Source organism: Brassica napus, chromosome A7 (assembly GCF_020379485.1).
Source record: "Brassica napus cultivar Da-Ae chromosome A7, Da-Ae, whole genome shotgun sequence".
Taxonomy (NCBI): Eukaryota; Viridiplantae; Streptophyta; class Magnoliopsida; order Brassicales; family Brassicaceae; genus Brassica; species Brassica napus.
In genome coordinates, this window is record NC_063440.1 from 20,997,431 (window position 1) to 21,011,437 (window position 14,007).

The 14,007-nt window shown below is 36.9% G+C and overlaps 2 protein-coding genes across 2 annotated transcripts; both read right to left on the bottom strand.

The window, feature by feature from the left end:
• Nucleotides 1-94: 94 nt before the first annotated feature.
• On the bottom strand, nt 95-3,645 carry LOC106353752 (somatic embryogenesis receptor kinase 1). Its single transcript, XM_013793542.3, has 10 exons — nt 3,245-3,645; nt 2,580-2,712; nt 2,420-2,491; nt 2,210-2,353; nt 2,040-2,111; nt 1,883-1,954; nt 1,692-1,804; nt 1,475-1,606; nt 663-1,399; nt 95-594 (listed from the first exon to the last, which is right to left on the bottom strand). The coding sequence occupies exons 1-10, from the start codon at nt 3,318-3,320 to the stop codon at nt 280-282; spliced, it is 1,866 nt and encodes a 621-aa protein (XP_013648996.2). The 5' UTR covers nt 3,321-3,645; the 3' UTR covers nt 95-279.
• A 2,958-nt stretch (nt 3,646-6,603) lies between these two features.
• Nucleotides 6,604-13,947, bottom strand: LOC106353750 (exocyst complex component SEC6-like). The gene is made up of 26 exons (XM_048735841.1): nt 13,745-13,947; nt 13,447-13,638; nt 13,321-13,359; nt 13,166-13,254; nt 12,996-13,086; nt 12,777-12,866; nt 12,611-12,681; nt 12,250-12,342; nt 11,819-11,845; nt 11,359-11,466; nt 11,037-11,172; nt 10,901-10,945; nt 10,455-10,510; nt 10,230-10,338; nt 9,763-9,903; nt 9,503-9,682; nt 8,950-9,033; nt 8,775-8,861; nt 8,579-8,623; nt 8,324-8,402; nt 7,945-8,014; nt 7,773-7,860; nt 7,592-7,681; nt 7,393-7,509; nt 7,191-7,253; nt 6,604-7,049 (listed from the first exon to the last, which is right to left on the bottom strand). Exons 2-26 carry the CDS (start codon nt 13,573-13,575, stop codon nt 6,918-6,920), a joined length of 2,259 nt encoding a protein of 752 aa, XP_048591798.1. The 5' UTR covers nt 13,576-13,638; nt 13,745-13,947; the 3' UTR covers nt 6,604-6,917.
• Nucleotides 13,948-14,007: the final 60 nt, after the last annotated feature.

Consider the following 14,007-nt stretch of genomic DNA (forward strand, 5'->3'; position numbering starts at 1 on the left):
GTTTTTGCAAGGTTCTTTTTATGCTGAAAATTTCCTTATAAGGTTCTGAAACTTTAACACAGTTCCAGATGATTAAAAAAAAAACATGACACAATCTTACAAATCTTCAGCTTATGCTTCTTTTTTTCTTTCTTTTTATAGAACCGTAGCACAACTTACACAAAATCACATATCTTTCAATGTCAGTTACTCAGTTTCATTCAAAAAAACAAAAAAAAACTTACGGTGAAAAAAAGCTACCTACCCTTAGATAAAATATCATTTTGTTGTTTGTATGGGTTACCTGGGACCAGACAACTCAACAGCATGCAGATTATAAGTAGAATCAACGATCCAATCAGAGTGAAGATTAGTACTCAAATCAACATCTTCCCTCAATATCTCAACCTTCTGCCACTCATCCCACCTCTCCGCAAGCCCATCTCCTTCCAGCATCCTCACAACTTCAGACATCTTTGGTCTCTCCATCGGTGACCCTTGCGTGCAAAGCAACGCCACTTGTATCACCTGTTCCAGCTCCCTCTCCTCGTAGTTCGTCTGAAGATCAGGATCCACCAACATCTCTAGCTTCTTCTCCTTCAACAACCCTTTCACCTTAAACACACAAAACATAAAGTTAACACCTTCAACAATAAATGAACTTAAAATTACAAAACTTTTACCCAGTCAAGCAACATGACGTCATCATCGTTAGCCAGCCTAGCGAGATCAAAGGCTCTTTGTCCTGTGATGAGCTCCAGAAGCATGATACCGTAACCGAACACGTCTGTTTTCTCCGAGGACTTTCCGGTTGAGAGATACTCAGGAGCGATGTGACCTATCGTCCCACGGACAGCTGTTGTCACGTGAGTGTCTTTGTAGTCCATCAGCTTCGCTAGCCCGAAGTCGCCAACAACAGCTTCGAAGTCCTTGTCTAGTAGAATGTTCGCTGCTTTAACGTCGCGGTGGATGATCTTAGGGTCGCAGTGGTCGTGTAAGTAAGATAAACCGCGAGCTGAGCCTAGCGCTATTCTCTTACGCGTTGGCCAGTCTAGTGGAGGCTGTGACGGTGGCCTCTCTCTGAGACATGAAGCAACGCTTCCATTGGCCATGTAAGGATAGACGAGCAATCTCTCTGTTGGTGTCATGCAGAAACCTCGTAGTCTCAAGAGGTTTCGATGAACAGCCATGCTTATCATCTCTACTTCTGTTTGAAACTGAAGCTCCCCTCCTGGAGTTCGCTCTTCCTTTAGTCTTTTGACGGCAACGAGAGTTCCGTCTGCTAAACGGCCCTTGTAGACTTTCCCGAAGCCTCCTCTTCCTAGTATGTTCTTGTTGCTGAACCCGTCGCTTGCTACTTGTAGCTCCCGCAGAGAAAATCTCTTGAGCTGTCCTAGATGAACCTCTGGATCCTCTTCAGCTACATACACAGAGAGTTTACAGTTTTAGAAAGAGTTTGGAGATCACAAGACAATGAGTTCTCTATTAAACTCACCAGGCACGTCGAAGAAGATATCGTGTGGCTTTCTTCGACGCCACCAAGCAAAGGCTATTGCAGGAGCAGCGAATAGCAAAGCAGCACCTGCAGCAACTCCACCTGCTATTGCTCCTGTTATACCGTACCCACCTGTAAAATCAAAGATGGTTAATAATAGAGGCAAAGATCTCATCTTCTGTTTCCTATGATGTAAACTCAAGAAGAGACAACTTACTGGGTGTGGAAACTGGAGGAGGTGGAATAAAAGGCGGCGGAGGAGAGAACGGGGGAGATCCAGGACATGGGTGACTTGTAACAGGTCCACAGAGGTCTAAGTTATTAGCAAAACTGCATAAGCGAAATGAGAGTTTCAATTGCCAATACTACGTTCAACAAATAAAACCAGTAAAAGATAGGGAATATAACCTTATGGGTGTGAAGAGTGAAAAGGAGCCATTGTCAGGAACCGAACCAGAGAGTTGGTTATTAGATAGATCCCTGCCGTTGTATTATACATCAAAGTTATAAGCATTTAACTCCATACAAAACAATTAGGGCAGAGGCATAAATGAGAAAAACTCACAAGACTTGAAGGGTAGTGATATTGGTCAGTGACATGGGAATGGAGCCAGTGAGAGTGTTGTTGTTAAGCCGCCTATTCTCGCATAAAAATTATCAGAAAAGAGTTAGAAACTGTGACTACGCAAAGATTAAACAATACTGTGACTAAGCAGGTGAAGCAAGTGTACTCACAGAAACCTAAGCTTTGAAAGTTTCCCCAATGACTCTGGAATGGGACCGGTGAAGCTGTTTAAGTAGAGATCCAAGCTCACCAAGTTCGTCAGGTTGCCAAGATTACTAGGAATAGGGCCAGTTATGTTGTTACTGTAAAGCTCCCTGCAAGAAAGTGAGAGACTAGTTAAGTCTGACTTGATGAAAACAAGATGCCTAAGTGTGACTTACAAGTACTGCAGGTTCTTGAGCACACCAAGCTCTGGAACTAAATGGCCAGACAGCTCTGCATTCCCCAAATCTCTGTAAAAAGAAATAACAGTGTGAGAAAGCAAATTGAGAAGATTCAAAGGGAAAAGAGAGAGGGTTAGTAAGTAGGAAGCTTTTTTACACTCTAATGACGCTGTTCTCGTTGTTGCAAGTTACATGGAACCAAGTGCAAGGATTGACAAGGGTAGGATCCCAGCTCTGCAAGACATTGTTGGGATCAACTAAAGTGACCCTCAAAGTATGCAAGGCATCACCTGTAACAAGAACCACAAAAATCTACAAGATTAGCATCAAGAGAACTAACCGAACAGGTCTCTTTGAGAGTGTTAAACACTAATAATCACTACACAAATTTTGATATAAAATCAAAAACAAAGGAAGTCTAAATCATAGACTGTTCATAGTTTCAAAATCCAACCACCAGGGAACGATACAAAGCCTAAAGCTAATCAAAGTAGTCGCTAAAAGCCAAGTTTCACCGAACTTTTGCAGCACATGAACAAAGCTCACTCAGGCTTTCAGTTACAAACTTGGTATAGTTGATGTGAACAAGAAAAGCAATAGTGGATTCACTGTTAAACCCCACTAACTCTAAACATACAAAGAACAACATCATTTCACAATTAGAAAAAAACAATGAACAAAACTTTCCGAGCACACAAAAACTAATCCACAAACTCCTCATGTAATCCACAAAACTACAACAATTAAAACCATTTTCAAAAATCAAAATGCAGACCCTATGATAAGAGATTGACTCCAACATAACCAGTAGCTACAACAAACCTTCAAGATTAGCAGAGGCATGATTTGGTAGTAAGATGAGAGAAAGCAAGATAAAAGCCACATGAATCGTCTCCATTTATCTCTTCAGATCTAGCATCAACCCTAAAACCTCAACTCAAAATCAAATCTCTAATCAACCCATTAGCTGAAACACTGAGCATAAACCAAAAGTCCTAAACTTTCCGGCGTTCTTGTCGTCTCCACACTCGCACTCTATCTCTCTCTCTCTCTCTTTATCACTTCGAAACGAAAGTTTTGTTTTTTTAAGATAAAGTTCCAAAGAAAAAGATTTGAGCTTTTGGAGAAATAAAACGTGAAGTAATAATAAAAAGAGCCTTTTTGCTAGAAATGTTGTTAACACAAGCCTGCCAAAGAAACTATCATTAGTGTTCTTCGTCCTCTCCTTTTCAATCTATCTTCTTTTTCGATTAAAATAATTTTTTTTAATTTTTAATAAATAAATTCATTTGTTTTTATTTGAGTTTTGATCTCAACGGGCTTTATTTATGGAGGCATGCAGTGTGAGGAAGACGAGGAATATAGCTGCCCGGAACGGTGCTGCCCGTTCTGCCCTATTTGGCTAGTCAAAAAAATGTGTATGCGAGTGATCGTTGAAAACGACGTCACTTGGATTTTGGGCAGTAGTTGAAGCTCAGCTCTAGTTCTACTCAGCTCCTCACCCGTTGCTCCTGTCCTGGTCAAACCTCTGTGGGCCATTTTTTCTTTTTTCTTTTTTTTCTTAATTTTAAACCATTAACTTAAAAGAAAAACTTGAAAGCCTTGTTAATGATGAAATGAGTTTTTTTTAAATACTATATCTCAGCTTAATAACAACTAATTCAACTCTAGATTTCTAACAGAGTCTAAGACAGAACTCAGCTTTGTTTGACAACATACCAATAATTTTGTTTTTAGTGAAAAATAAATTAGAATTGAGAAATTTAAAGCATTATCCCAAATCAATTCTTACCACTTAATTAAAAAAATAAATATATACTCATATTTTTAAGCCCCTAAAGCTTCTTTTTGGGATTTAAAACCTTGAATTTTGGAAAAAGATCAAACAAACCATTGCTAATGAGTTAATGGTGAATAAAAAAATCAAATTTAAGAATTATATGCATAAAACATACAGAGAACGTTTACAATCTTTTTATATTTTATTTGTAAATAATATATTTTTCTTAATTTTTTTTTGAATTTTGTTATATATATAACTTATATTGACCCCGAAAATCAATATGAAAATTCAAAATTTGAGAGATCTGATTTTATTTTAGTTTGTGAATAGAATAGCACTGTAAGAATTCATAGAAGTGTAAAAAAACATATTTTCTAAAATTTCTAGAATTTTCTGTAAATGTTAGTATCCTAATTTCACAAAACTGACAAATAATAATTTTGAATTGGAAGACCCAGATTGCTTAATAGGTTTAGACGTAACTTAATTTTAGAAAAAAAAAAAAAAATTAAATGTTTCTTATATAAAAATCATCATTTCATTTTAGGTTTTGTTAGCATTAGCGTATGTATTTCTTTTACTTTTACTTTTTCTCAAAAGTTTGAGTGTTTTATTACCCCTTCAAATAGGTTAGAGGTTTCTAAATTAATGTTTTTAACAAAAGTGAGGGGTTTTATGCAGGTATAAAATGCGTAGAATCTCATACCTTCATTTTAAACCTTTTAGATTGGAAAGAGTTCTCAATTATGTGTAGAATCTCATACCTTCATTTCTACAATACTAATTGTTATATTCAAAGTTGTGTTTATGTGTTGGAAAAAAAAAGTACTTTAGGCAACGGTAAAATATAACTTATGATGACTATAACTACTTTAAAATTAAGTTTTTAATACTAAAATTTTCATTTGTAGTCAAAAATGGTTGATATACAAAATGAAATACAATGATGAAATACATAAACCGTTAAGTTCCAAATCATCATAGACAAATTAAAATAGAAGGAAACTAAAATCTCAAACACGGAAAAATTAAAAAAAAAAAACTGATTCTTACTAAAAGGGATACATAAGCAAAAAAAGATGCACTTAGAACGACTTAACACTAATATGTAAAAATGAAATAGAAAATATGTTTAAGGTCATGTTCGTTTCACCATCCATATAAATCATTTGAACGGAGATAAAATTGTAGTTCATTAGACTTCAAACTACAAATTATCTCAATGGCTCATCTGAAGAAGAGTCAAATTTTCGTCAATCTATCGATGAACGGAAGTACGATAATAAGATAACAAACAGCATTCTTCTGCATAACCGAAGCAAATAAAAACGCGAAACCTATACTTCATTCATGCATACATTAAATCACATGAGACACCAGAAGCTGAACCAAAAAGACGCAGCTAGGGAAGACAATACCATCTGATTTGAACGCTCAATACTAAACTGAGGAAAACCAGGCCCGTCTCAATAATATTATGGGCCCTGAGCTGAGACAAATTTGGGGCCTTTTTCTTAAAACAATTTTTTTTTTTTTAGAAAGGTCCTGATCTAAACTTAAAAAGTCCAAATATTGTGATGGGCCCTGTGCAAATGTGCCTCCAGCACATGCTCAGGGCCACATGCTCAGGGCCGGGCCTGAAGAAAACAACCCGAACTGGTCAGCACCAAAAAGAACAAACCCAACCTTATATTTAGTTATAAATTTTATAAGGTTAGTTTTCATCTATTTAAATCCGTGGCATTAAAACCATTTTTGTTCAAACATTTTTTGTAAACTATTTTGTATGGTATTTTTGAACCCTGAAGGAGCAATGATATTTAACACTAATGTTTTTAGCTTCTTTTAACCCTATCATTGTCTTAATCAACAACAGGCGACACAATTCAAAAATATAAGACATGTGTTAATCATCTGCCCTAGTAGATTAGAGGGGTTCCAAAATTTCGGGTTGTCCAAACACGTAGTATTAGCTATTTTGTCTTTTCAGACGTAACTTTCCCATAGGAGAAATTGAAAGAGGCCTTATATTTGAGGTTTGTCAACATTTTGGTGGAAAAAACTATAGAGACGGCATATACAAATTTGGCCAGGTTCCACTGTGCAGTAGAGTATGGCATATGATCTTGAAGACTATTCCACAATACATTTACATAAATTTGTCTTCTTATTGAGTTTGTGTTTTACATTCAATGAACACAATGAGTAGTGCATAAAGTAAATATATTTGTTACCCTGTAAATATCACACATTGTGCTTGTCCCATGTGGTGGACTCTTTATTCTCATTATGATGAAAAGGTTTCTAGAACAAAAATTAAAGTAAAAAAAAAAAGAATCAGTCATTTTAGAAACTTTTTCAAGATAATGCTTGCGTTTTATTAACTGTAACTTAACAATTCATTTAACAGCCATGATATCATTTAATATCAAAAAAGGAAAACTCTGTTTGAGTGCATCAGTCGTTATTAACGAACAATCAAATTCGAATAAAGAATACATTTTAAATGTAACAAAAAATGCAAAGAAATCTAAACCCAACCAAGAAAAAGAATTCAAATTTACGATGATAATGATCTAGAGTTTGCGTTGCCAACAAACGTTCCAGGCCAGAAGAGGTAAAAAGAATTGAGAGAGAACCAAAGAACATAGAATTAGCAAATTGAAAAGATATCATGCAAGAAAATAAAAGGAGACGGACGCAAACGTTATTCTAAATGCGTTTACGCCAGAGAGATCCTTTGGAAGCAGCTAAGCACTTGACTCTTGGGAATACAAAGCCTGTCTTCGGAGGATTACCATCTACCAGAGTGTTCTCATATATTTCTTTGCATTCTTGTACCACCTGCATCAATTTACAGATAACCAATTTCAATTCACACTGTTATTCTCTCTTTCCTACTCAAATCTCAGCACTGTGACATATATAATGTTTTCTTAGACTGCTAAACATAACATGTTCCTGAAAATAGAGTTTGGTGTTTACCTCTTTGGTGTCCTTCTTTGGTATGCCTTCACGAAGTCCAACAAGCTTCTCCACTACCTCGGCCTGACGATTTTGATTTATTATAAGAGTTTTATCATTTATGTATACATCGAGGAGAAATAATCTTTCAAAATCAATGAGTAGACTGTGATACATAAAAAAATTAAATGAGTAGACTTTGTTAATTTGATTTTTAATTTACCGGGCAGTCAGGCTGGTGCTCAAGAATGTTCGAGTACACGAGTGTAAATGCATCTAGACTCTCCGCAGATGCAAGTTCTCTCAGATCACTCATTATTCTGATTCTGCTCTCCACTTTCTGTAACACAATCCCAGTAGATATCGCAGGTTATGAAGTAGTACTAAATGAAATAAGATTATTACATGCTTAACCAACTTACAGATGCACTTATATACTCCCTAAAGAAATCCATGAGAACCTCCTCGTCCAGCCTCATCCGTTCAATAGTTTCCTCTTTGATGTAGTTTTTCTGGAATTACGGCACGTCAACACCAAGGTTCAGTACGTATGCATACTGATGATACATGAATGGTAAATACAGGAGAATAGATAGGGGGAACCTGTGTTAGGAGATGATCAACATAAACAACGACTGTTTCTTCTAGACAAGCTTCCACAAATCTTCTGAACGATCTTTCTTCCACATACCTGCATCACCATTCACCAACAAGACCTCATCAGAGTTGTAGTGTTACAAGTTATATTACACAAAAGGGAACACGACAAACTTACATTTTCACATCTGTGAAATAATCACTAAAAGTTGCCACGAGAAACTCGGTAACCTGTCCCTCGGCCCAGTCTGTAAAGTAAACAGCCAAGGTTAAGAACAAAACCACATGGACCAAAAGCCAAGAACACGTATCAAGTGTGTATGTCATCTCGCTGAGAAATAAGATGTCCATATTGTTGTTTTCGGAGGATGAAAGAGAGTCATTTGATTCTTAAATGATTTGTGTTATAAATAACAGATTTATAACATTGATTAACATATAGAAATAAGTCGAAACCAGAAACAAAAGTGACAATGAGAAAACTAAGCCTTAGCTGCCTCTTGTCTATTCACACATTAACAAATCCACAAAGATTAGTCCTGCAGAAAGGAAGATACCTTTCTGGTAAAGCTTAACAAGTAATTCCTGAACTCCTGGATCCTCAAAGATAACGCGAACTGTTTGATGCACTGCTTCCTGCGATCAAAAGACCAGATGGCAACTAACGTAAAAATCCAAAACAAATGTTTTATCTTTGAAGATTGTACAGATCAGGTTAATCTTTTTCATCTCAACAGCCATCTGGGAAACTACAAGGCCAGACGATACAAAGGTAAGAACTACACTTGGATATATAAAAATCTTTGACGTACCTTAGCCACCTCCAAGAAACCTTTGCAAGTGTCTTCAAAATTCACCTGACAGAAACATCACAGTTGAAAGGCATTTTCTTAGTATGCAAACAAGGTGCAGGAGTATTTAGACGTGGAGTATTAGAGGGGCTAAGAGTGAGATGATGCAGTGAGGAATATTGCAAAGAAACTAAGATCAGAAATGGCAGTAGGATACCTGCTCCGCATAGTTCTGTGGAAGAGCTTCTAAAGTGCTATTACTCAATTCCATGGCAAGGTCATAGCAGCGAAGGTTGTTGTTTATCTGAAGGAAGTATTAACAAATATAATTCTTTATCGAAAACGAGAGAATGATAGTAGTGCCATTTAAAGAGTCATATGGCTTGACATACCATAGCGCAAAGAGGTTCCAGACCAATGTCAGAAGCAGGTTCTCCAACTCTCTGCTTTTCAGCTGCTTGGAAATCGATCATAACCTGAAATAATCAACAATCTTAATCAAAACATAGAACATGCATACTGATGGAGCTGAAGCATTCTAGGGTTTGAGAATACTCTTCTCATTGCTTTATAAAAATCTCTTTAGAATTTGGAAATATTCTTTTTTATCCGTGCTATATAAACTATAAAACTTGTTTAGAAATCACTTATAGAAGCAACGACTAGATAAACACCAAATAATAAGATATAAACTTGAAAACCAGATAAAACCTATCTAAGACATAATTATCTTAATATTAAATAACTAAGATAATTACATAATAAAGATAATAGTTAAAATATAGATACATCATATTTATCTTGAATATGAGCTGCATCACATACGTATGCTACAAAACCTGAGTAGGAAAATGAATGATCTCCAATTGTAACCCATTTCAGTTCATAACCAAACAAAGAAATTGGGGAAAACCAAAATATGTATTTCCAACTCCTCTGACTTACCTGAATGATAGCTAACGCAATCCTGTATAGCATAACGTCGGTGCTATTATCTCTGACAATTTGCACTTGCTCTCCAAGTATTCTGAATAAATCTACAGCAGCCGGTGTGTATAATTTTCCTTCCTCTGTTTTCTTAGGTGGTTGCACCTTATCCGCCTCAAGGATATTCATGTACCATTTCTGCAATCAAAGAGGATTGACCGCTAAAGATACTATAACTGTAAGCCACAAAAACCAGAAGGGAACGTGCATGGCATTACCTTCGTCGTAGCTTGCATTCGTTCAACATATGCATTCATTAGAGGATCCATTGAACCACTCTCTGAACACACTTGAGCTAGTGAATCATCAACACCAAGCGCAATCAAGTTTTCTTGGTACTCTACCACCCAACCAGTAACCTAGCAAAATCCATAAGAGAAAGAGAATATACATCACTCTCTATAGGATACTGGATGCACAGAGACAAGGTAAAACGAATATGGCATATTGATGAACGCATTGTGTTAAGGCATGAATACAAACGTGAACAACTACTTATGTCAAATAATGGTGTTCCCTGTTAAATAACTCGCACTAGCTTGACAAGTCCTTGAATATCATGCATGGTTGGTTAAAAATGTCCTTCATACTCGGCCATGAAATACAGAGTAAACACACCGAAACAAAAAGTCTGAGTTACGATACAACAATGCAAGAACACTACAAAGAATCAAGCTTTACACACCTTTAATATCTCTATATTTGTCAGATCGGTTGCCCTATCACTGAGCGATCTGAGCATGTGAATGAATCTCTCGGTATACAGATTCACCATAAGCTGAAATATCTCGTATCTGCCAACAGAAAAGAATTGCCAAGATGGTAGTTTTTACTTTGGAGAAATTGAATTAGATTTTAAGCTGTAGCCATTGTTCTAGAAGAAAAAAAGGACGTTGATGTAGGAAAAAACCTCGGAGGAAAACAAGGAGCCACATAGTCATAAATATCGCCAAGTTCCTCTCCAATCTAGTTGTCAAACACAATAGCAAGAAAGTTAAAACCGCAGTTAACTTTAGAAAAAAAGATAATAGAAGAAAACGAGATTGGCATCAATCATTATAAGTGGAAGATAATACAATTAAACTGGGGATTGACGTCTATGGAACAGAAACATCAGTATAGATGGTGAGGTCTATTTGGAACCTTTGAAACAATACAAAACATGCTAGACCATCGACTATATTCATTAAAAACCATAAGAATAAGACTTCTAACTAATTCAGTCAACTAAAGGAGATCTGCTGAAAAGCCTAGTATAACCAAAATTAGTTGAGTAACAAGTTAGTAAACTTCAGAAAGGAAAAGAAAAGGAGACAATGATGAAGAAGAGTATGCAAGCAAGGGAATCAGTCTCACCATTCTAGCTTCCTCCAAAGCTGATTTTAGATCTTCAAATACAAGCTGGTCAATAATTCAGGGTTAGAACGACTTCACAAAAAATATACTTTTTAGCTATGCCACCAGATGAAAAATCTCAAAAAGATAGTCCCACCGTCAAAAGCCTATCGAATCGATCTTCCACTGACTTTCGAATCTGTTCGTAACATTTGTCCTTGTAGCCTTTGCCTTGGACTTTTAACTTCTGTTGTGCAAGACCCTTCGACGAAGCTGACATTGTAGTAGATTTCCTGGATTAAACACAACAAATATAAGACATGACACGAGTGATTATGGGATCTTCAACAAAATACCATTACTTTTCGGGTGACTAGATAAGTTCATAACTTATCTTAGTTATATGCACAGTGCACAAGCGAAGGAGACTCTGAGACAACATATCAAGAAGAAAATAAATAAAAACTTATTAGACTCACTTGCCAGGCCTCCGAGGATTTGCTACAGATGCCATCGCACCTTCTCCCTCAGCCTCTGCTGCTTCTTCAGCAAGTTGTTCGTCAAGAATTTCTTGCATTTCAACAACCCTTTGAAAGAAGGACCACTGTAAGTTAATACCAGCATCGGAGACATCATCCGATATTTAGAGGACTTCAAATGCCAGCATAAAATTCACAATTGCAATGTGTGTTGAATGATTTTCGAAAGAGACAATTTGCTTGTCCAAAAATGGTTGTTACGGTAACACAATAGCTTTAATGAACTACTTTACCAATTTGAACTGATCTTAATACTATCACCGGAAAACTTTATACACAATCTTCATTGCTTATTAAAATAGATTTTCTTGCAAGTTGCAACAGACTTACTGAAAAGTAAAATTATTGGTATATATATACTATAGACAAATAAGAAGAACGTCGTTGTGGGGAATCATACCTCAAAGCACGAACCAGCGTTTGTGGACTGTAGAACAAAGAGATACATCGGTAACAAGAGTAAAGTAGTTAATCATTACGTTTGAAATAAATCTAAAAATATGTAACATTTGATATCTTAGCAGAGTTATGAACTACCAAATGGGTATTTAAGCCCTAAGATCTGGCTGGCAATATAACAAAGAGAACATGTCATTACATAAACTGTGTTTTCACAGATACATATGCCCATATCTAGCCATCGAAAAATTGGTACAGTCCAACTATGTCTTCCTCATCTATTGACATTGCTTTCTTCCTTGATCACTTGTTATTAGCCTCATTCTTATGAAAGACCAGCAAGGATCATATACTAAAATGAGGCAGTAGGCTTAGAAAAATTTAAGTTAAACAGAGAGGTCTTTAGCATAAGTATACATTTATACAAAATACCTTTCTTTAGAAAGTTTGTGGAAGTTGGAAACATGGCCCCAGAGTGTCTTCTCGAATGTTTCCCATGTTCTATCAACGTCTTCAAAATACTCCCTGAACCCATCAAAACAACTCTTCAGAAATTGGTGGGGCGTGATACTGTATAAGGAAAAGATAGTCCAGACTCTAGAGGCGGGACCAAATCATCATAGGCACCATAAAGAAAACAACAGTTCCATATACTGCTTCATCTACTTAAGCATTCAGACCTAGTTTCCTTCATTTCCAGTCGTAATCAGTTACTGGAATTGAATCTTTCAGGCCCGCTTCACCTAAGTACGAAAAAGAAAAGTAAGGAAAAGGGTGTGGAGTAAATACAAACCTTAGCCTCCCAACCTCTTCTCCAGCAGCTGCTAAGGCAAATCTCCGTTTACCATCAAGTGCGGTTAGTCTCTATGGAGGACAAAAGGAATGTTATAATATCTTACACCAAAAAATGGGACGCAGTCAGAAATGCGTGGAATCCACAGGAAAAGAACTCATGCTACCTCGTAAGTGTTAACAATCTCCTTATCATCACTCAGAGAGTCCCTTGCGGCAGCAGCTTCAACAGAAATAGACATCATACCTTCTACATCCTAGAAAACAACAATGTGGTATAGAAAAATAAGTCGACATAAACTAGAAAGCATTTAAATAACAGTGACGACCATGCAGAGCTATAGGCTTTTCCAGCAATAGAAGCAGAGCTCGTTGGCGTAACTTACCTTTAGAGTCTTGTTAAGATTATTCCTGGCGTTACTCAGAAGCTTTATCTGGTCATGATTGTCAATCAAAGTTTGGCATTCCTGACAAAGCCTGTGGCACAAACGACAGTGAGGTTAGAGGGGGACAATTGAAAACTCCGTTTCTCAAAATCTCTAGCATATAAACATACTTGTCTATAGAGATGAAGTTATCCCGCAGCTCATTGATGGTTTTCTCAGATGCGGAAAGCGCCTCAAGCCCAGCCTCAGCTTGCTCAACCTACAGTTCGTCAAACAACAATTATACAACAAGAGAATAAGGAATATTCGATAAAAAAAGCTTCACCTGCTCAGCAACCATGGTACTAAGCTGTGCATCATTCGCCTGAGGAATTCAAAATAAAATATCATGATGATTAGGAATCTAACGATAACTGATACTCGGTGGAATCTAAGCCAATTCAGCTCAAACCTGTTGACGAGCGATGTAATCGGCTTTGATTGAAGAAATCGATTGCAGAAGCTCGGGTAAGGGTAAGAGCTTGGCGACCTCACGTACAGCAGCCTCCTTGGCCTCCACACCGAGATCCTCGACCATCATCTTCGCTAGATTAGCTTATCTAACAACTCCGATCCTAATTTTGAAGATCGTCTCTTCTCTTCTCTGCAAAACAAAATAATCAGTAATGACGCAGAGGAGAATCAAGAGAGATCTGAAAGAGGAGAACGTAAGGGAGGAGTTAGTTAAGAAAATTCGGAGAGTTATTTACTTCGTCAGCTCTGTATCGTTTGAAGCTGGTTTGTGAAAGATCGTTTGAAGAGAGATGAGGTGGAAGAGGAGAGCAACTGCAAACGATTTTGAACGAGTCTCTCCACTCGCGCGGGTCTAATGGAACTTTCCGAAACGCCGAAATCCTCACCTTGACCGCTTCTTATTTATCCTTTTTTTTTTTATGCCAGGATACGATGTTTATTCTATATATCGTATATTTCTCTATTATTAAAAGAGAAGTACCCATTAAAAAATACCCCT